Below are 23,306 nucleotides of genomic sequence, written 5' to 3' on the forward strand. Positions count from 1 at the left end.
GTCAGCCAGCTGGGGTGATAGTAAAGTGTCAGCCAGCTGGGTGTTAGTAGAGTGTCAGCCTGCTGGGTGATAGTAGGGTGTCAGTCAGCTGGGTGTTAGTAGAGTGTCAGCCTGCTGGGTGATAGTAGAGTGTCAGTCAGCTGGGGTGATAGCAGGGTGTCAGCCAGCTGGGTGATAGTAGAGTGTCAGCCAGCTGGGTGATAGTAGGGTGTCAGCCAGCTAGGTGTTAGTAGAGTGTCAGCCTGCTAGGTGATAGTAGAGTGTCAGCCAGCTGGGTGTTAGTAGAGTGTAAGCCTGCTGGGAGATAGTAGAGTGTCAGTCAGCTGGGGTGATAGCAGGGTGTCAGCCAGCTGGGTGATAGAAGAGTGTCAGCCAGCTGGGTGATAGTATGGTGTCAGCCAGCTGGGTGATAGTAGAGTGTCAGCCAGCTGGGTGATAGTAGGGTGTCAGCCAGCTGGGTGATAGTAGAGTGTCAGCCAACTGAGTGATAGTAGGGTGTCAGCCAGCTGGGTGATAGTAGAGTGCCAGCCTGCTGGGTGATAGTAGAGTGTCAGCCAGCTGGGGTGATAGTAGAGTGTCAGCTAGCTGGGTGATAGTAGAGTGTCAGCCAGCTAGGGTGATAGTAGAGTGTCAGCCATCTAGAGTGATAGAAGAGTGTAAGCCAGCCGGGGTGATAGTAGAGAGTCAGTCAGCTGGGGTGATAGTAGAGTGTCAGCCAGCTGGGGTGATAATTAGGTGTCAGTCAGCTAGTGTGATAGTAGAGTGTCAGCCAGCTGGGGTGATAGTAGAGTGTCAGCCAGCTGGGTGATAGTAGAGTGTCAGCCTGCTGGATAATTGTAGACTGTCAGCCAGCTGGGTGATAGTAGGGTGTCAGCCAGCTAGATGATAGTAGAGTGTCAGCCAGCTGGGGTGATAGTAAAGTGTCAGCCAGCTGGGCGTTAGTAGAGTGCCAGCCTGCTGGGTGATAGTAGAGTGTCAGTCAGCTGGGGTGATAGCAGGGTGTCAGCCAGCTGGGTGATAGTAGAGTGTCAGCCAGCTGGGTGATAGTATGGTGTCAGCCAGCTGGGTGATAGTAGAGTGTCAGCCAGCTGGGTGATAGTAGGGTGTCAGCCAGCTGGGTGATAGTAGAGTGCCAGCCTGCTGGGTGATAGTAGAGTGTCACAAAGCTGGGGTGATAGTAGAGTGCCAGCCAGCTGGGGTTATAGTAGAGTGTCAGCCAGCTAGGGTGATAGTAGGGTGTCAGCCAGCTAGGGTGATAGTAGAGTGTCAGCCAGCAGGGGTGATAGTAGGGTGTCAGTCAGCTGGGGTGATAGTAGAGTGTCAGCCATCTAGGGTGATAGTAGAGTGTCAGCCAGTTGGGATGATAGTAGGGTGTCAGTCAGCTGGGGTGATAGTAGAGTGTCATCCATCTAGGGTGATAGTAGAGTGTCAGCCAGCTAGGGTAATAGTAGGGTATCAGTCAGCCTGGGTGATAGTAGGGTATCAGCCGGCGAGGGTGATAGTAGAGTGACAGCCATCTAGGGTGATAGTAAAGTGTCATCCAGCTGGGATGATAGTAGGGTGTCAGTCATCTGGGGTGATAGTAGGGTGTCAGCCAGCTGGGGTGAGAGTAGAGTGTCAGCCAGCCAGGGTGATAGTAGAGTGTCAGCTATCTAGGGTGATAGTAGAGTGTCAGCCAGCTGGGGTAATAGTAGGGTATCAGCCAGCCTGGGTGATAGTAGGGTGTCAGCCAGCTAGGGTGATAGCAGAGTGTCAGCCAGCTGGAGTGATAGTAGGGTTTCAGCCAGCTGGGTGATAGTAGAGTGTCAGCCTGCTGGGTGATAATAGAGTGTCAATCAGCTAGGGTGATAGTAGGGTGTCAGCCAGCTAGGGTGATAGTAGAGTGTCAGCCAGCTGGAGTGATAGTAGAGTGTCAGCTAGCTGGGTGATAGTAGAGTGTCAGCCAGCTAGGGTGATAGTAGAGTGTCAGCCATCTAGAGTGATGAATTTCAGCCAGTTAGGGTGTTAGTAGAGTGTCGGCCAACTTTGGGAGATAGTAGGGTGTCGGCAGGCTAGGGTGATAGTAAAGTGTCAGCCAGCTGGGTGTTAGTAGAGTGTCAGACAGCTAGGGTGATAGTAAAGTGTCAGCCAGCTAGGGTGAAAGAAGAGTGTTAGCCAGCCGGGGTGATAGTAGGGTGTAAGCCAGCTAGGGTGATAGTAGGGTGTCAGCCAGCCGGGGTGATAGTAGGGTGTCAATCAGCTAGGGTGATAGAATAGTGTTAGCCAGCCGGGGTGATAGTAGGGTGTCAGTCAGCTAGGGTGATAGAAGAGTGTTAGCCAGCCGGGGTGATAGTAGGGTGTAAGCCAGCTAGGGTGATAGTAGGGTGTCAGTCAGATGGGGTGATAGTAGGGTGTCAGTCAGCTAGGGTGATAGTAGAGTGTCAGCCAGCTGGGGTGATAGTAGAGCGTCAGCCAGCTGGGTAATAGTAGAGTGTCAGCCTGCTGGGTGATAGTAGAGTGTCAGTCAGCTGGGGTGATAGTAGGGTGTCAGCCAGCTGGGTGATAGTAGAGTGTCAGCCAGCTAGTGTGATAGTAGGGTGTCAGCCAGCTAGGGTGATAGTAGAGTGTTAGCCTGCTGGGGCGATAGTAGGGTGTCAGCCAGCTAGGGTGATATTAGATTGTCAGCCAGCTGGGTGATAGTAGGGTGTGAAAGAGCTGGGTGATAGTAGAGTGTCAGCCAGCTGGGTGATACTAGAGTGTCAGCCAGCTGGGTGATAGTAGAGTAGGGTGTCAGCCAGCTGGGTGATAGTAGAGTGTCAGCCAGCTGGGGTGATAGTAGAGTGTCAGTTTCCTGAGCTGATAGTAGGGGTGTCAGCCAGCTAGGGTGATAGTAGAGTGTCAGCCAGCTGGGGTGATAGTAGGGTGTCAGCCAGCTAGGGTGATATTAGATTGTCAGCCAGCTGGGTGATAGTAGGGTGTCAAAGAGCTGGGTGATAGTAGAGTGTCAGCCAGCTGGGTGATACTAGAGTGTCAGCCAGCTGGGTGATAGTAGAGTAGGGTGTCAGCCAGCTGGGTGATAGTAGAGTGTAAGCCTGCTGAGTGATAGTAGAGTGTCAGCTAGCTGGGTGACAGTAGAGTGTCAACCAGCGGGGGTGATAGTAGGGTGTCAGTCAGCTGGGGTGATAGTAGAGTGTCAGCCAGCTGGGGTCATAGTAGAGTGTCAGCTACATGAGCTGATAGTAGAGTGTCAGCCAGCTGGGTGATAGTAGAGTGTCAGCCAGCTGGGTGATAGTAGAGTAGGGTGTCAGCCAGCTGGGTGTTAGTAGAGTGACAGCCATCTAGGGTGATAGTAGAGTGTCAGCCAGCTGGGATGATAGTAGAGTGTCAGTCATCTGGGGTGATAGTAGGGTGTCAGCCAGCTGGGGTGATAGTAGAGTGTCAGCCAGCTAGGGTGATAGTAGAGTGTCAGCCAGCTGGGGAGATAGTAGGGTGTCAGTCAGCTAGGGTGATAGTAGAGTGTCAGCCAGCTGGGGTGATAGTAGGGTATCAGGCGGCTAGGGTGATAGTAGAGTGACAGCCAGCTGGGGTGATAGTAGAGTGTCAGCCAGCTGGGTGATAGTAGAGTGTCAGCCAGCTGGGGTGATAGTAGGGTGTCAGCCAGCTAGGGTGATAGTAGAGTGTCAGCCAGCTGGGTGATAGTAGAGTGTCAGTCAGCTAGGGTGATAGTAGGGTGTCAGCCAGCTGGGGTAATAGTAGAGTGTCAGCCAGGTGGGTGATAGTGGAGTGTCAGCCAGCTGGGTGATAGTAGAGTGTCAGTCAGCTAGGGTGATAGTAGGGTGTCAGCCAGCTGGGGTAATAGTAGAGTGTCAGCCAGCTGGGTGATAGTAGAGTGTCAGTCAGCTGGGGTGATAGTAGGGTGTCAGCCAGCTAGGGTGATAGTAGAGTGTCAGCCAGCTGGGGTGATAGTAGAGTGTCAGCTAGCTGGGTGATAGTAGAGTGTCAGCCAGCTAGGGTGATAGTAGAGTGTCAGCCAGCTAGGGTGATAGTAGAATGTCAGCCATCTGGGGTGATAGTAGAGTGTCAGCCAGCTGGGGAGATAGTAGGGTGTCAGTCAGCTAGGGTGATAGTAGAATGTCAGCCATCTGGGGTGATAGTAGAGTGTCAGCCAGCTGGGGAGATAGTAGGGGTGTCAGTCAGCTAGGGTGATAGTAGAATGTCAGCCATCTGGGGTGATAGTAGAGTGTCAGCCAGCTGGGGAGATAGTAGGGTGTCAGTCAGCTAGGGTGATAGTAGGGTGTCAGCCAGCTGGGGTGATAGTAGAGTGTTATCCAGCTGGGGTGATAGTAGGGTGTCAGTCAGCTAGGGTGATAGTAGAGTGTCAGCAAGTTGGGTGATAGTAGAGTGTCAGCCTGCTGGGTGATAGTAGAGTGTCAGCAAGTTGTGTGATAGTAGAGTGTCAGCCTGCTGGGTGATAGTAGAGTGTCAGTCAGATGGGGTGATAGTAGGGTGTCAGCAAGCTAGGGTGATAGTAGAGTGTCAGCCAGCTGGGGTTATAGAAGAGTGTCAGCTAGCTTTGTGATAGTAGAGTGTCAGCCTGCTGGGTGACAGTAGAGTGTTAGTCAGTTGGGGTGATAGTAGGGTGTCAGCCAGCTAGGGTGATAGTAGAATGTCAGCCAGCTGGGGTGATAGTAGAGTGTCAGCCAGCTGGGGTGATAGCAGAGTGTCAGCCAGCTGGGGTGATAGCAGAGTGTCAACCAGCTGGGGTGATAGTAGATTGTCAGCCAGCTGGGGTGATAGTAGAGTGTCAGCCAGCTGGAGTGATAGTAGAGTGTCAGCCAGCTGGAGTGATAGTATAGTGTCAGCCAGCTGGGGTGATAGTAGAGTGTCAGCCAGCTGGGGTGATAGTAGAGTGTCAGCCAGCTGGGTGATAGTAGAGTGTCAGCCAGCTGGAGTGATAGTAGAGTGTCAGCCAGCTGGGTGATAGTAGAGTGTCAGCCAGCTGGGGGAGAACAGAGTATCACCACCTGGAATAATATTAGTGTCAGGAGCCCCGAGACGCTAGTCATCAGCCCCTGACTGTGTTACAGACTGCTCGCTGCCTTACGTCACTATAAACTCGGCCGAACGGTTGGGCAACAAGATAACGGAATACCTGTCTCTCTCTGTCATACGTAAGGTCTTCGATGTACGGGTGAGTTGTAATGTTCTCTTCATACAAGATCATGGATTAACAATCTATATATATGTATATATATATATATAAATATATATATATATATATATATATATATATATATATATATATATATATATATATATATATATATATATATATATATATATATATATATATATATATATATATATATATATATATATATATATATATATTAGTATATTTTGGTAGCAGTCTTTCCTGTAGACATATATTATTAAATATGACCGAAAAAGTAAGATTAATAATTCTAACACGAATTTTCTCAATCTTTCGTACATTTCTTTTCACTGTTGGAGGTAAATCAAAAATCAATTCTCCAAAATTCATTTTTATTTCTAGTCTGACGCGACACGAGCGCGTTTCGTAAAACTTATTACATTTTCAAAGACTTTAGTTCACAAATACACAACTGAATAGAACTTACGCATCTCTGATTTTATATCTACATTTGAGTGAGGTGGAAGGGGTGATGTGGCATTAACACAAGACAGAACAAGATGTGGCATTTATAGGGTATTAATTTCATCAACACAAGACAGAACAAGAGTATTAATAGGGTATTAATTTCATCAACACAAGACAGAACACGAAACAATGGATATTGAATAGAAGTGTTTGTAGAAAGCCTATTGGTCCATATTTCTTGATGCTTCTATATTGGAGCGGAGTCTTGAGGTGGGTAGAATATAGTTGTGCAATAATTGGCTGTTGATTGCTGGTGTTGACTTCTTGATGTGTAGTGCCTCGCAAATGTCAAGCCGCCTGCTATCGCTGTTCCTATCGATGATTTCTGTGTTGTTTACTAGGATTTCTCTGGCGATGGTTTGGTTGTGGGAAGAGATTATATGTTCCTTAATGGAGCCCTGTTGCTTATGCAACAGGGCCCTGTTTTTATATTTATATATATATACATACATATATATATATATATATATATATATATATATATATATATATATATATATATATATATATATATATATATATATATATATATATATATAATTTGTGAGGGTACCACCTCTGGTGCCAATGTGGGGACCCATAGCCTCGGAGAAGAAAATAAAAAGTATTCAGAGGAGACCTTGTGGTTTCTCACTGAACACTAATATTATCTTCTCCTACCACCCCCATTCTTTTGTATGTACACATATATATTTACTTTATTTGAACTTTGTTACAAAAAAGGAGTAACATATGGGTTACAAAGATGGTTATCATAGGTTGTCGAGTTCCTCCTGCTCCTCAGATGGCGGGCAGGAACCCTGGATGCAGTGCGCATTTCCCCTCTGTATCGCCACACTGAGGCGCTGGAATAGAAAGCTTGCAGCACTCGGGTCCCTTGTTGTTTCAATGAGCCTAGAACCTATATATATATATATATATATATATATATATATATATATATATATATATATATATATATATATATATATATATATATATGCCTATACTTGCATAAACCACAAGTGAAGATTAAATAATCTTTGGACAACACCCACCAGTGGGACTCGAACCCAGAAAGCACAACTACCTTCCAGTAGCAGGCATAACTAGTATGCTTTAACCCACTACACCATCAGACCTTTCAAAAGAAGTAGATAGTTCGAGATATATATATCTCAAACATCTCTACTTCCCGAAGGCACCAGATGAGTGTGGGGTCAGTCTGCATTTTCCATCAAGCCACTGTCAATGTGAGAGAACTCGTGTCCAGCTTATAAGCCTATACTTGCATAAACCACAAGTGAAGATTAAATAATCTTTGGACAACACCCACCAGTGGGACTCGAACCCAGAAAGCACAACTACCTTCCAGTAGCAGGCATAACTAGTATGCTTTAACCCACTACACCATCAGACCTTTCAAAAGAAGTAGATAGTTCTTCGACGAAACGCAAATGGTTTCGTCGAAGACATCATAAGAAGGAAAGTGAAACGCCATGCAACCTCTGAAGAGACAACTAACACAACACCTATACCCCCTATTAGACTATTTTACAGGAACTTCTTTTCCACAGCTCATAAAACAGAGGAAAGGGTCCTGAAAGATATTGTTAATAGAAACGTTATCCCTACAGACAAAAATCAGAGGATACAACTGACGATTTACTATAAAACCAGAAAAGCGGCCAGCCTACTCATGAGAAACTCTCCAGACACAAAGCAGAACGCTTTAAAAGAGACCAACGTCGTCTATGCCTTCAAATGCCCACTTGCAGACTGTAAGCTCCAAAAAACCCAGTATATAGGCAAGACAACAACATCTCTTTCTAGGCGTTTAACGATGCATAAACAACAGGGCTTCATTAAGGAACATATAATCTCTTCCCACAACCAAACCATCGCCAGAGAAATCCTAGTAAACAACACAGAAATCATCGATAGATACAGCGATAGCAGGCGGCTTGACGTTTGCGAGGCACTACAAATTAAGAAGTCAACACCAGCAATCAACAGCCAATTAATGCACAACTATATTCTACCCACCTCAAGACTCCGCTCCAATATAGAAGCATCAAGAAATATGGACCAATAGGCTTTCTACAATCACTTCCATTTCAATACCCATTGTTTCGTGTTCTGTCTTGTGTTGATGAAATTAATACCCTATTAATGCCACCTCTTGTTCTGTCTTGTGTTGATGAAATTAATACCCTATTAATGCCACCTCACTCAAATGTAGATATAAACAAAATCGGAGATGTTTAAGTTCTATTCAGTTGTGTATTTGTAAACTAAAGTCTTTGAAAATGTAATAAGTTTTACGAAACGCGCTCGTGTCGCGTCAGACTAGAAATAAAAATGAATTTTGGAGAATTGATTTTTTAATTACCTCCAACAGTGAAAAGAAATATACGAAAGATTGAGAAAATTCGTGTTAGAATTATTAATCTTACTTTTTCGGTCATATTTAATAATATATATATATATATATATATATATATATATATATATATATATATATATATATATATATATATATATATATATACAACTTTAGAACACTTTCCCACCAGGAGACTCGAACCCTAGCCAGCACAGAAGCCTTCCAGCAACTGGCATAACAGGTACGCCTTAACCCGCTCCACTACCTGCTCAGACCCTTAAAAGAGATGGTAATTTCGGAGTATTTATATACCCCAAAGATCACCACCTCCCAAGAGCACTAGAGCAAGTGAGGGGTCATTTATACGTTTATTTCATCAAGTCCCTGTTAATATGGGAGAACACTCTGTCTATGCTTAAGGCACAACTCTCCTAAACACGAGAGTGAAGTATACAACTTTAGAACACTTTCCCACCAGGAGACTCGAACCCTAGCCAGCACAGAAGCCTTCCAGCAACTGGCATAACAGGTACGCCTTAACCCGCTCCACCACCTGCTCAGACCCTTAAAAGAGATCGTAATTTCGGAGTATTTATATACCCCAAAGATCACCACCTCCCAAGAGCACTTGAGCAAGTGAGGGGTCATTTATACGTTTATTTCATCAAGTCCCTGTTAATATGGGAGAACACTGTGTCTATGCTTAAGGCACAACTCTCCTAAACACGAGAGTGAAGTATACAACTTTAGAACACTTTCCCACCAGGAGACTCGAACCCTAGCCAGCACAGAAGCCTGGAAGGTTATGCCAGTTGCTGGAAGGCTTCTGTGCTGGCTAGGGTTCGAGTCTCCTAGTGGGAAAGGATTCTAAAGTTGTATACTTCACTCTCGTGTTTAGGAGAGTTGTGCCTTAAGCATAGACACAGTGTTCTCCCATATTAACAGGGACTTGATGAAATAAACGTATAAATGACCCCTCACTTGCTCTAGTGCTCTTGGGAGGTGGTGATCTTTGGGGTATATAAATACTCCGAAATTACCATCTCTTTTAAGGGTCTGAGCAGGTAGTGGAGCGGGTTAAGGCGTACCTGTTATGCCAGTTGCTGGAAGGCTTCTGTGCTGGCTAGGGTTCGAGTCTCCTGGTGGGAAAGTGTTCTAAAGTTGTATACTTCACTCTCGTGTTTAGGAGAGTTGTGCCTTAGGCATATATATATATATATATATATTTCATTGAATATGACCGCATATTCTGTATTTATTATTTTCTGGTTTAGGGCTTCTATCCCTCTAACTATTTTCTTAGCATCAGGGCTTAATTGAAATAGTTCTCCAAAACTCATTTTCGTACTTTTAAGGTGAAGAAAAGAAGTGATTTACTATAGAGTGTATTACACTTATTTGTATAATTTGCACGACGTTTCGAACCTCCATGGTTCATTCTCAAGTGAACAGATCTTACAATACTAGTTGATTTTATACCCGCATTAGGTCAGGTGATAATACAATGAAGGTGAAAACATGGGGGGATACATAAGGGATAAACATAGGGGCTGCAGAAGGCTTATTGGCCCATACGAGGCATCTCCTATCCAAACACAAAGATTAATCCAGTGTAATTGGCCTGTTATGTTGGACATTGTCTTCTGTGTTGGCATCGATATGTTCTTGTCTTGTCCTTACTCTCATGGTGGGTAGAGTAAATAGTTCCGTGATTTGGGTGTTCATGGTAGGTCGCTCTATTCTTATGTGAATTGCCTCAAGAATTTGTAATCTTCTTGAATCTTGGGTTTTGTCTATTATGCAAGTATTCTTGTTCAACATTTCTCTTGTTAGAGTAATGTCATGGGCTTGTCTCATGTGATTCCTAGGGGCACCAGATTGAAGATGGCATGTCAAACGCCTCGTCAGCTTGGTCGACGTCATACCTATGTACTTACATTGAAGGTTACATCCTTCGTGGGGGCAAGTGTACATGTATACAACGCTTGACTGCTGTAGAGGGTTCTCCGTCGGCTTCGGGCTGTTTTTGATAAGGAGTTCGGAAGTCTTCTTGGTTTTGTAGAATATTATCAGGTTTATGTTTTGGTTAGGAGTAGTGCTTTTTACTCCTTTACGGATTATTTCTTTCATTATTCTTTCCTCTTTTATATGTTCACTGTCCATGGTTCATTTGTAATATAATTTTATTGGGGGGTGTTGTGGTTTCTGTTCTAGGTTCTGAATTATACCAACGGTCCAAGTGTCTTCTTATAGCAGCGTTTATTTCCGCGTTGCTATATCCGTTGTTCACCAATACCTGAGTTACTCTTTCAAACTCTCTACTCACGTTGCTCCATTCAGAGCAGTGGGTAAGCGCTCGACGAATATAAGCATTGAGAACACTGGCTTTGTATCTTTGGGGGCACTCACTTCTACCGTTCAGGCATAATCCTATGTTGGTGGGCATGGTATATACGTTGGTGCTTAAAGAGGTTCCTGTTTTTGTTATTAGTACATTATTAGTGATGTACTAATAACAAAAACAGGAACCTCTTTAAGCACCAACGTATATACCAAGCCCACCAACATAGGATTATGCCTGAACGGTAGAAGTGAGTGCCCCCAAAGATACAAAGCCAGTGTTCTCAATGCTTATATTCGTCGAGCGCTTACCCACTGCTCTGAATGGAGCAACGTGAGTAGAGAGTTTGAAAGAGTAACTCAGGTATTGGTGAACAACGGATATAGCAACGCGGAAATAAACGCTGCTATAAGAAGACACTTGGACCGTTGGTATAATTCAGAACCTAGAACAGAAACCACAACACCCCCAATAAAATTATATTACAAATCAACCATGCACAGTGAACATATAAAAGAGGAAAGAATAATGAAAGAAATAATCCGTAAAGGAGTAAAAAGCACTACTCCTAACCAAAACATAAACCTGATAATATTCTACAAAACCAAGAAGACTTCCGAACTCCTTATCAAAAACAGCCCGAAGCCGACGGAGAACCCTCTACAGCAGTCAAGCGTTGTATACATGTACACTTGCCCCCACGAAGGATGTAACCTTCAATGTAAGTACATAGGTATGACGTCGACCAAGCTGACGAGGCGTTTGACATGCCATCTTCAATCTGGTGCCCCTAGGAATCACATGAGACAAGCCCATGACATTACTCTAACAAGAGAAATGTTGAACAAGAATACTTGCATAATAGACAAAACCCAAGATTCAAGAAGATTACAAATTCTTGAGGCAATTCACATAAGAATAGAGCGACCTACCATGAACACCCAAATCACGGAACTATTTACTCTACCCACCATGAGAGTAAGGACAAGACAAGAACATATCGATGCCAACACAGAAGACAATGTCCAACATAACAGGCCAATTACACTGGATTAATCTTTGTGTTTGGATAGGAGATGCCTCGTATGGGCCAATAAGCCTTCTGCAGCCCCTATGTTTATCCCTTATGTATCCCCCCATGTTTTCACCTTCATTGTATTATCACCTGACCTAATGCGGGTATAAAATCAACTAGTATTGTAAGATCTGTTCACTTGAGAATGAACCATGGAGGTTCGAAACGTCGTGCAAATTATACAAATAAGTGTAATACACTCTATAGTAAATCACTTCTTTTCTTCACCTTAAAAGTACGAAAATGAGTTTTGGAGAACTCCTATTTCAATTAAGCCCTGATGCTAAGAAAATAGTTAGAGGGATAGAAGCCCTAAACCAGAAAATAATAAATACAGAATATGCGGTCATATTCAATGAAACATATATATATATATATATATATATATATATATATATATATATATATATATATATATATATATATATATATATATATATATATATATATATATATATATATACCTAACGCACATAAAACAAACAATAAGGTAAAACAAAAATAAAATAAAACTGCTTACGTCCATTGCTGAGTGAATAGTGGCAGGGAGAACAAGAAACATGAACAATTAAACTCTTTACTTATAATAATAAACACAAACAATAATAAAACCTGTAACCTTGGCTATACACGACTGTCAACAATGAACATAAGAATTACGTTACTCTACACACAAAAGGGTGACTATACAATATGTACAAATGTGCTGTCCTTCCTCCGTCACGCGTCGTAGCAATACCACATTGAGTGAAGGAAGAAACATGTGACCCAAGAGGAGTACTCAGGCCGGCGGCCCAACACTCAGACTACTCACCAGGAGTAGTCTGAGTGTTGGGTCTTGTGGTTGTTTTAGATTCAGCTACTCGGAACAAGAAGTGTTGGGTCGCCGGCCCTTGCTTATATAGACTGGTGGGTGACGTCATGCAGGCGTGTAGTAGCAGTTGAATGGTCAGCCCGCAGAATATTGGGTCGTTTACTGGTGGTGAACAAGCAGCCGGCGAACACCTGGCATGAGTTGTAATGTTGTAAGCATAGGATGATTGTGAATAGCTTCTTTTCAACTGTACTCTAGTTACGTTGATGCGGTTTCAGCTTGTAGCTGTAGTCACTGACTGGCAAGACTGACTGACCCCCCACCCCCCCGTCCCATCCCAAACCCTTATCCTGACCCTTTCCCAGTGCTATGTAGTCGTAATGGCTTGGCGCTTTCCCCTGATAAACTCCCTCCCTCTTCTCACTGTTGCATCAGGACTTCCCCAATGCCGGTGCTGCTGTCATCGACATTAAGGACGAATAGTTTCTTCACATCTAGCGAGGCGAGAATGGGATTACTACAGAGTAATGCTTTTAGCTGTTCAAATGCAATGGTTTGTGAATTAGTCCAAAAATATTTTGCTTATGGCTAGTAAGGTTAATGAGAGGTGTAGCCACGGAACTGAAGTTCCTGCTAAAACGACGATAGTATGATGCTAAACCTAGAAAACGCATAAGCTGTTTTCGTGAGGTAGGCTGAGGGTATTGTTGAATAGCTTGTAGGTGAACGCCAAGAGGTGCTATGCTTCCACTGCCTATTATGTGACCGAGATAGCGCACTTTACTTGTGGCAAACGTGGACTTGCCCAAATTAATGTTGAAGCCAGCCTGGAGAAGCTTGAAGAACACCCGTTATAGGTGGTCTTTCCAAGTGTTGGTGGCAACAACGATGTCATCCAGGTAGGCGTAGGAATCGTCAAGGTCTTGGATGACGATGCTGACAGCTCGCTGGAAGGTAGCTGGGGCATTGTAGAGTCCTAAGGGCAGTCGCTCATATCAAAAGAGGCTAAAAGGAGTGGAGAAAGCAGTGATGTCCTTAGCGCACTGTGTAAGACTGATCTGAAAATAGCCCTTTTAGGAGGTCAACTTGTGAGAGAAACTTGGTGTTACCGATGGCATCAAGAATATCGACGATGCCAGGCAAAGGACAGAAATCCTTTACAGTGACTGTGTTCAGTTTACGATAATCGCTGCACAGTCTTACCTTGCCGGAGCCGGTGGCTGAGTGGACAGAACACTGGGAGCGTGATCCTGTGGTCCCGGGTTCGATTCCGGGCGCCGGCGAGAAACAATGGGCAGAATTTCTTTCACCCTGATGCCCCTGTTACCTAGCAGTAAATAGGTACCTGGGAGTTAGTCAACTATCACGGGCTGCTACCTGGGGGTGGAGGCCTGGTCGAGGACCGGGCCGCGGGGACACTAAAGCCCCGAAATCATCTGAAGATAACCTCAAGATAACCGCGTGCCTTGGGCACCAATATTACAGGGTGAGGTCCAAGGAGACTCACAGGGTGTGGCCAGTCCATTGTTGAGGAGGTACTGTATATCGTGAACATGGTTTCCTTCTTCTGCGAACTGCATCAGGTAGTATGGTTGATGGATTGGCATCGTTTCGGGAAGCAGCTTGATGTGATGGCGCACTACGGTACATTCCTGCGGAGTTTCTTAGAACAAGTCTCTATTAGTAGAGACTAGTTGGATGAGAGGAGCACTGTTATTGGAATCCTGTGAGTATTTAAGAAGATCGTTCCTAATTTCAGAGTTAGAGATCACTGGGTTAGTCACTACAGTCAGGAGGAGAAGAAGGGTGGGTATTGTGGTGTTTGTGTGTTACTGAGGAAGTCTTGATTGTAGGGTTGATATAAAGCCATCGCTTGGTTACTGACTTTAATACGTAAATAAGCAATTACATGACTAGCTGCTTCCAAGCTGGTAGCTCCTGTGTGCTCTTGTTTACCTTCTCTGGCGTCTGAGCCGCCGCACATAGAAAACGGATGGTACCGTTTTCTGTGAACATGACATCCCTCCTTTCCTTTAAAAGGAATGATCAGGATGTCTACCATGCTTGTAGCACAAAGCAAAGTTATTGACACAAAGTAAGTTATTAACATATCAAGAGATATTGCATACATTTAACATTAATTAAGCACACAAAGAATTTAAACAACTTAATCTTTACCACAAAGGATTTCAATGTTAAAAATACATATGCAATGTTAAACAAACATGAAAGAAACTGTAATACAAAGTTACAAAATATTGAATGAGAGATTTGCGTTATTCAAACAATATTAAATTTAGTTTAGCATAACAAGTAAATACTTTGCATTACATAGGAACACAATTAATCATCAAATCGTGTAGGGCGTTTAACATGACGTTTAGGACGAGAGTCCCCTAATACAATAATATCCCTTGATGAATTGTTTATTGAGTTATAACTCATTTTTTCTTTTTCTTTTGCACGACTTTGCACTTCATCATTTTCTACAGTAGTTGGAATCACTTTGAAATAGGCCATATTACGTGTTATACTATGATCTCTATTACTAGCTGTTACCATAGTTCCTTTTACACTAATCACTTTATATATATGGTTTTGTATCATACGGCATATCTAGCTTTCCCTCTTTTTTCTTTTTAACTAGAACAGTATCTCCAACCTTTATGAATTGTTCCTTTGCACGTTGATCATGAGCAATTTTCATTTTGCGCTTGGCTAGTGCATCCTTCTGAGCGAGACATTTATCCGTTATCACGGCTGGCATGACGGGTAGTGCGATTCTCATAGGACGTCCAAATAAAAGTTCACCAGGCGACTTGCCCAGTGTTCCATGCGGTGTTGCACGGTACTTCCTGAGAAAAGCATACATAGCTTGTTTCCAGGATCGTCCTTCGGCATGAGCACAGCGTACCGCTTTCATGAGAGGTTGCATGAATCTCTCAACTTCTCCATTTGCTTGGGGATGTAGTGGCATCACACGGCAGTGTTTGAATCTAATATGCTCAGCAAAGTTGACGAAGTCTTGTCCATTGAATGGCGGTCCATTGTCCGTCTTGACAACTTCACGAATGCCAAAGTTTGAAAAGATCTTGTCGAGTTTCGGGATGACGGCCTTTGCAGATGTGGAAGTGATGATTTCTACTTCTGGATAACGTGAGTGATCATCAATGACTACCATCAAGTACTCTCCAGTTGGTAGCGGTCCGCAGAAGTCCATCGATACTTCCGTCCATGGTGCAGCAGGTAGTGGTGAAGGTTGTAGAGGTGTTGGTCTTGAAGTATCCACTGCAGCTTGGCAAGGGACACAGGCATCATGCATGTCCTTTGCTTGACGATCAATGCCAGGAAACCACACCTTTTCTCGTAGCAGCTGTTTGGTCCTAACAAGACCTTGGTGTCCTTGATGTGCAAGCTTCAGAGCACGTTGCTGGAGAACAGCTGGAATGACGATACGAGTACCTCGCAGCACGGTGTTGCGTTGTTGCGTAACTCTTAATTCTGTCTGGATGCGTTCAAGTACTTTGAATGCATCTTGGTTAACTCCTGAGGGTGGGATGCGTGGAAACTTTTTATTAGTCAATGCATCCACTGTTGCTTGCAGAGTTGGGTCCTCTAGGGTTGCAGTACGGATTTCATCAAGAGTGAGAGCCTTAGGGACTGCATCACAGGTTACAGAGTGTACATATTCCTCGGCAACTTGCTGATGCTGGTGATGGTGAAACTGTTGGCAGAATGTCGACTGATATAATCAGCGGGATTGCCTGCACCTGGCTTGTACTTCACAGTAAAGTTGTATGGTTGCAGACGAAGAGCCCATCTCTCAATGCGAGCTGGTGGTTTGGACTTTGGATTATTGAAGATGGTCTCCAACGGTTTGTGGTCAGTGACTATCGTGGTGAAGGGTGCACCAAGCAGATACACATTGAAGTGTTCACAGCCCCATACAAGAGCAAGAGCTTCCTTCTCTGTCTGACTGTATCGTTGCTCAACATCTGTGAGAGAACGGCTGGCGTAGGCAATTACTACTCTGGAATCTGGTTGACCAGGTTTGTGTTGGGCTAAAACAGCACCTAATCCAACAGGACTAGCATCCACCGTTAACTCAGTGTCCATTGATGGATCAAAGTATGCAGCAGTCGCATTCTCTACTAGTGCATCTTTCACAGCATCAAATGCATTTTGCTCGATATCGCTCCAGTACCATGATGCATTTTTCTTCAGGAGCTCACGTAGAGGCTTCATAATGGTAGCAAAATCTGGAATGAAGCGAGAACAGTAGTTTGCCATTCACAGAAAACTATGTACTTCAGTGGATGTTGAAGGAGGTGCAGCATTCTTGATATCTGCAACTTTCTTAGGATCTGGAGACAGACCTTTGTCACTAAGTACATGTCCAAAGAATTCAATTTTACGTTGATTGAACTCACACTTTGCTCGGCTTAACGTCAGATTCTTTTCTCGTAAGCGTTACAATGTTGCACGAAGAGCTTTGTCGTGTTCAGCTTGGGTACGGCCATAAACAATGATGTCATCAGACATGTTGTCTGCATTAGGTATATCTTGCAATACCTGGCTGATGATGTGCTGGAATACTTCGGCAGCACTGTTAATACCAAAACTCAGGCGCTTTACCTATACAGACCTTGATGTGTCGTAAACGTTGTGATGAAGCGACTCTCATCATCAAGTTCAAGCTGATGATAGCCCTTGTTTAAATCTAACTTGCTAAATACAGTTGCACCATTCAAGCGGTAGATCATATCATCTACAGTGGGTGTAGGATAGCGTTCACGCATTATTGCCTTGTTGGGAACACACATGCCCACACAGATGCGTATCTCATCTGGATTCTTCGGCTTTGGTGGAGTGACAATTGGGCTTACCCATGGTGTTGGGGCTGTTACTGGTTCAATGATATCTAGTTCCATCAGCCTATCCAGTTCGGCATCGACTTTCTTGCGAGTATGGAATGGTTGTCGGCGATGTGGTTGGGCAACTGGAATTACATCTGGGTTGATATGCAAATGTACTTTTCTATCAGTATAACAAACTATGGATTTAAATCGATCAGAAAATTCAGCAACAATAGCATCAACATTGTTTGCAGATTCCACTGCTACAGCATTAGAAAGCTGAAGTAGCCCCAAATTGGTTGAAGTCTTGTAACTGAGTAAAGACTCCTTTGCATTCCTAACAACATGGAATGTAGTAATGAGCATTGCACTCTTTGACTTAATCTCTGCAGTGAAAGTTCCAATCACTGGCAAGGCTACCTTTGAAGCATAGGCAGTGGCTTTGCCATTATAGTTTTCAAGCTTTGGGAACTGTTATTTAAATTTTTTATAGTGGCACTCAGCAATGGTGTCAATGTTTGATCCAGTGTCAATGAGAACTTTGAGACAAATACCAGCAATGTATACACATGTCTCTGGGTTGTTTGGAAGATCATTCCATTCTGACTGATTGTACTCCATAAGTATAATCACATTCACTGTCATCTGAGACTGGGTGTAATGAAATGTTGTCTTGTACATTATTAACATTCTGGATATGAGGTGCAATATTGTGTTTACCACCTCGACCCCTATGACCTGATCCTCATACAGAACTTTTATTCATTGACTGTGGTTTCTTTAGTGCGGAACGACACATAGCACCAAAATGACCTAGTTTTCCACATTCATAGCACTTCTTACCTTGAGCAGGACAAACATTACCTTGGTGTGGGTAGTCTCCTCCACAATTGTAACATTTATTGTTGACACCCTCTGATGTGGGTCGTTGTGACTGCTTGAGTCTTGTTCCATGACCCCAGTTGTGATGTGGTTCTCGGCTCAATTTACTGTTAGGTTTGGCATGATATCTTCTTTGATTACGATGTCCTTCCTGAACCTTACATACCTCATCACTGTTAGTAACAGTGGCAGAACCGTTGTTGGCACTGCACTCCATGACACGAGCATCACGTGCAGCATCTTCCATTCGACGAGCCATATCCAGTATCTTGGTAAGAGAACTTTCATCATCAACAAGTTCTAGAGCTCTTCGGCGGAGACGTGTAGATGTGCATGTTTCAATTATTTGCTGTTTGATTTCTTTGTCAACATCAGCAAACTCACAATGGGCTGCTAAACCCTGCAGACGTGTGTGGTATTGATCCACAGTTTCATTAGAGAGTTGTCTGGCTCTCCTGAAATGCATAATTTCCATGGCAATATTTTGTCTTGGTTTGAAATGCTCTGTTAGTTTGGCTTTGGCAGTTTCATAATCTTTGGCACCACCAGTGTCTTTCAGTGTGTCAAAGATGTCACAAATTCTATCACCTGCATAATGAAGTAGAAAGGCACGCTTTCTTTCAGCACTTTTGATGTCAGAAACTATCAACAAATTTTCAAACCTTTTAAGCCATTTGACCCACCTCTGTGACAGTTTTGTCTGGTCACAGTCAGGATCAAATGCAGGAAACTGAGATATATTTGCCTTTTTTTTTACTGAATAAATGTAACTTATCACTTAAATGTTCCTCAGAATATTAAACACTTACTGCACTGAATATGTTAGTCAAGAATTCACTGTAATTACTTTAATTTTGCAAAGCACACAAGCCTTTTAATGCAAAAGTTCACAACAGTGCACAATATAGCAGCAACTGACTTCTTACCCAGCCCTGTGTACATGTGTTGTTCCTACTCACAGCAGCACAGCAGTTGTCAGCAGCTGGCACAGCAGAAGTTAGCAGTTGGTGCAGCAGTTGGTACAGCAGAAGTTAGCAGTTGGTACAGCAGTTGGTGCAGCAGTTGGTGCAGCAGTTGGTACAGCAGTTGGTACAGCAGTTGGTACAGCAGTTGGTACAGCAGTTGGTGCTGCAGTTGGTGCAGCAGTTGGTGCAGCAGTCAGTTCACAGCGTGAAGAATTTTAGCACAGAACGCGTTTCGTATACAAAACATCGGGTTTTGTATACAGCATCAAAGCGTCGTTTCGTACACCGCGTCGGCAGATTCCTCAGTACACAGTTTCTTCAGTCAGCACATAGCTTGGGGTAGCACATAGCATTGGTTAGCACATAGCATCGTTTAGCACACAGCATCGGTTAGCACACAGCATCGGTTAGCACACAGCATCGGTTAGCATACAGCATCGGGTATGGCGCTCACTGCTTCTCTTCCTCCTCCAGACAGCATGCTTTTCCCTTGTGTTTGAAACTGAACAAATACCTGCGTTCACAGTTCATCCTCGTCGCCAATGTGGTGTTTGTGTGTTACTGAGGAAGTCTTGATTGTAGGGTTCATATAAAGCCATCGCTTGGTTACTGACTTTAATACGTATATAAACAATTACATGACTAGCTGCTTCCAAGCTGGTAGCTCCTGTGTGCTCTTGTTTACCTTCTCTGGCGTCTGCTCCGCCACACATAGAAACCGGATGGTACCATTTTCTGTGAACATGACAGGTATCACTATGGGTATATGTATCCGTAAAAGCGGATACGGACATCAATACAGTTGGAGGATTACCTTGGTACTGCTTGAAAAGATTGATGTGGCAGAGTTGGGTCTTACGCCGCCGATCAGGAGTCTCTAGAATGTACTTATGATTGTTCCTACATTCTTTGATGCGGTATGGACCTGAAAATTTACTCTGGAAGGGGGGAGCTTGGGATAGGAAAGTATGCCAAAACGATGTCTACTACCTTGAATTTCCTGACTTTAGTATTTTATCAAAATGTGTTTTCATTTTATGCTGAGATGTTGACGAGTTAGCACTGGCAAATTGATGTACTCTTTCAAGGGTGCGTCTCAAGTATTTTAAGAAACTGAGACACATTAAGGGAATCAATGAAGATGTTAGAGGTCAAGGAATCTTTAAATGCTTTCAGGGGGTATGCACTTACGACCGTAGAACATCTCAAAAGGAGATGTTCTACGTAAGAATGTAGAACTCATTAGGAATGTACTTCTTAATGAGTCCCTCCAAGGGACTCATTATGAAGACTTCTGAAAATACACATGATAAGGTCTAGTTGCCAATCCCAATCCTTCTCTGTACTAATGCAAAATTTTCTTAAAAGTGACTTGAGAGTTTGATGGCTACGTTCTAGAGATCCCTGTGAAGCAGGATGATTGGGGCTAGACAATACTTGTGTGATGTTGAACTCTTTAAGGATGTTCTTAAATAAGTCACTGGTGAAGCTTGTGCCACAATCGCTCTGAATCTCTCGTACTCGTAACTATCCCGTAGTTAATCCATTCTATGTGAAGATCTTTAGGAGGTGCTTAACAACTGTAGCAGCCGTAATGTTCTTGACCGGAACTGCTATAGGGAACCTGGCGGTAGGACACATGATAGTAATGATGTAGAGGTTGCCGGAGCTAGTTCATGGTAGCGGCCAGACGCAGTCGATAATCAGTTTGCTGAAGGGCTCTGAAGGCACAGGAATAGGAATCAGTGGTGCTTTAGGAATAGGAGCATTAGGCTTACCTGCCATTCGACATGTATGACAAGTGTTCACGAAGGTCTTCACGTCTCGTTACATGCCTGGCCAATAATAGTCCTGCATGATAGGTTAGGTTGATCCCATAATGGGACATCGGGCCATGGGCCAAGTCAATTATGTCTTTGCGTAATGAAGTAGGAACTTCCAACTGATCAACATTAGCCTAATTATCCTCTGCCTTTAATTTAGTGGGTCAGAATCTGCAATATAAGATTTGATTATCATTCAAAATATAACTAGGGATAGAATCAGTCTGAGTTTGAGCCTGGAAGAATAAGGGAGTTAATGAAAGATCAGCTTGCTGTAATTTTTAGAACTCCAACCAGTTGAGATTCCGTGAGAGGCCTTGTGGATCTTGAGGGACAGCTGGAGCTACTTGTTGTGGTTGAGCGGCTTGAGCACATGTAGTCATTAGGACAGGCTGGGAGATGTCTTTGGTTTCGTCGGTCACCTGTACCTCTTATGCGGCATACTTCATTACAGGGTTTACTGTAGCAGTCACATACCTGGAGTTTGTCACAGATGATCAGGTTCGTGGAGTCCTATTGGTCAGCCAAGTCGTTGCCCAAAAGAAGTTGAATTCCTGGCATGGGAAAAGGCGACTTATGATATCCCTCATGGCGACTTGGACTTCTTCACGAACGAAAGAACAATCTGGATGGACTCCAGCAAAGTGGGAGTGGTTGCAGTGAGGTCAGTGATGAGGACGCTTTCTCCTGTGTAGGTGACCTTGGGTGCAGCAGCTTTCAGGAGTATGCTTTGGAGAGCAGCTGTGTCCCTCAAGATGTTCACTTGGACCTTTCCCTTAGAATCTCTATCGTTGGCAGAGACAGTTCTGGATACACGTCTCTGTGGAATAAGGAGAGATCAGAAGCTGGAACATGGGTATGCATAACAGGCATATAAGGCTTAGGAGGTTGAGATTTAGGCTTATGTGAATCGTTCCTAGTTTTACAAATGAGGATTGGTACATTTTTCGATTGTGTGTCCATATACTTTACAATACTTACAGTAGAGTGCATAATTAACATCGGCATGACTCACTCTAGCAGGGCTGGATCAAGTTGGTTTACTGGAATAAGAGTCATATGAATTAAGGAATTAAACTATAGGTATCAGTCAACTGCGCACACTTACTGAGGTTGGTCTCTCCTTTATCTGTAAGGTTAAGACGTAGGGGTTTGACACACGGCGCATAAATTCTTCCATGAGGATGAGGTTGATAAGCTCAGGAAAAGTGGTGATCTGGGCTGCCTCCAGCCACTTCATAAAGTATCTGGTTTTATTCTGAGCAAACTCTACATTGGTGTTTGCACAGGATTTAACATAATCTCTGCAACGACGTCTGTAACTTTCTATCAACAAGAGATAAGCGTCCAGAATTGCTTGCTTCAGTACCAGGTAATCAGTCTCGGTGGCAAGAGTACTGAGGGTCAAGGCAGCTCTACCTGTAAGATCGAATCGAAGGAGTATTGACCATTGGTTCTGAGACCAGCTGAGTTGTGTAGCTAACGCCTCAAATGAGATAAAAAATTAATCCACCTCTGTCTCCACAAAAGGCGGCATCATTTCAATACACTGAGTCACATTAAAACGTACCGGGAGGTTGGAGTCTGCTTAATGGCGCTGAGCGGCGTGGGTAGTTTCAAGTTCCTGTTGTCGAAACTCTTAGAGTGGCAACAGCTTTCTCTTGCTCCAGACGGAGAGCGGAGGCAGCTTTCTCTTGCTCCAGACGGAGAGCGGAGGCAGCTTTCTCTTGCTCCAGACGGAGAGCGGAGGCAGCTTTCTCTTGCTCCAGACGGAGAGCGGAGGCAGCTTTCTCTTGCTCCAGACGGAGAGCGGAGGCAGCTTTCTCTTGCTCCAGACGGAGAGCGGAGGCAGCTTTCTCTTGTTCCAGACGGAGAGCGGAGGCAGCTTTCTCTTGCTCCAGACGGAGAGCGGAGGCAGCTTTCTCTTGCTCCAGACGGAGAGCGGAGGCAGCTTTCTCTTGTTCCAGACGGAGAGCGGAGGCAGCTTTCTCTTGCTCTAAGCGGAGCGTGATGGCGGCTTCTTGTTCTTGTAGCTGAAATCTCTCTCGTTCACGTACACATTGCAGATCAGCATTTTCTTGCTGTCGTTGACGTTTCAAGTCAGCTTCTTCTTTCTGTCGTTGACGTTCCAATTCTATTCGTTGTTCTTGGAGCCGGAGTTGTTCATTCTCTCGTTTTCGTTGGAGGGAAGCTTCTTCATCTCGTCGTTGATGTTCTAGGTCAGCTTCTTGTAATCTCATCACTCATTTCCCTTCATAAGCCTCTGTTTCCATGTGGGCTAATTTGATCTTCAGCTTCATGACGGCGAGTGCAGTCTTAATCGGCAATCGGTATCGGTAATTTGATGTTGTTCCTGCAGCTCTGAAGTGATAAGATCATTATCAATCAAATAATCTAGTATCATATTATGAAGTTCAGTTTTGTTGGCTCCATGGGGAGGTAAGATATGATATTCCGTAGTAAGGGTTAGTAACCTGCCTTTGGTGGTGCGAGTGAGGTTACCAACTTCGTCCTCCGGGTTGG

General features: G+C 44.0%; 2 protein-coding genes across 2 annotated transcripts in view; one reads left to right on the forward strand and one right to left on the reverse strand.

The window, feature by feature from the left end:
* LOC138360873 (uncharacterized) overlaps positions 1-12,910 on the forward strand; it is a 269,650-nt gene extending 256,740 nt beyond the window's left edge. The window contains exons 4-5 of the mRNA XM_069320386.1: positions 5,067-5,170; positions 12,824-12,910. Coding sequence (XP_069176487.1) covers positions 5,067-5,170; positions 12,824-12,910 — 191 coding nt within the window. The remainder of the gene's footprint in view (positions 1-5,066; positions 5,171-12,823) is intronic.
* A 9,489-nt stretch (positions 12,911-22,399) lies between these two features.
* On the reverse strand, positions 22,400-23,023 carry LOC123749437 (capping protein inhibiting regulator of actin dynamics-like). The gene has a single exon (XM_045731540.2). It carries the CDS (start codon positions 23,021-23,023, stop codon positions 22,400-22,402), a length of 624 nt encoding a protein of 207 aa, XP_045587496.2.
* Between the last annotated feature and the right edge of the window lie 283 nt (positions 23,024-23,306).

The sequence above is a fragment of the Procambarus clarkii genome, unplaced genomic scaffold (assembly GCF_040958095.1).
Source record: "Procambarus clarkii isolate CNS0578487 unplaced genomic scaffold, FALCON_Pclarkii_2.0 HiC_scaffold_125, whole genome shotgun sequence".
In the NCBI taxonomy this organism is placed as follows: Eukaryota; Metazoa; Arthropoda; class Malacostraca; order Decapoda; family Cambaridae; genus Procambarus; species Procambarus clarkii.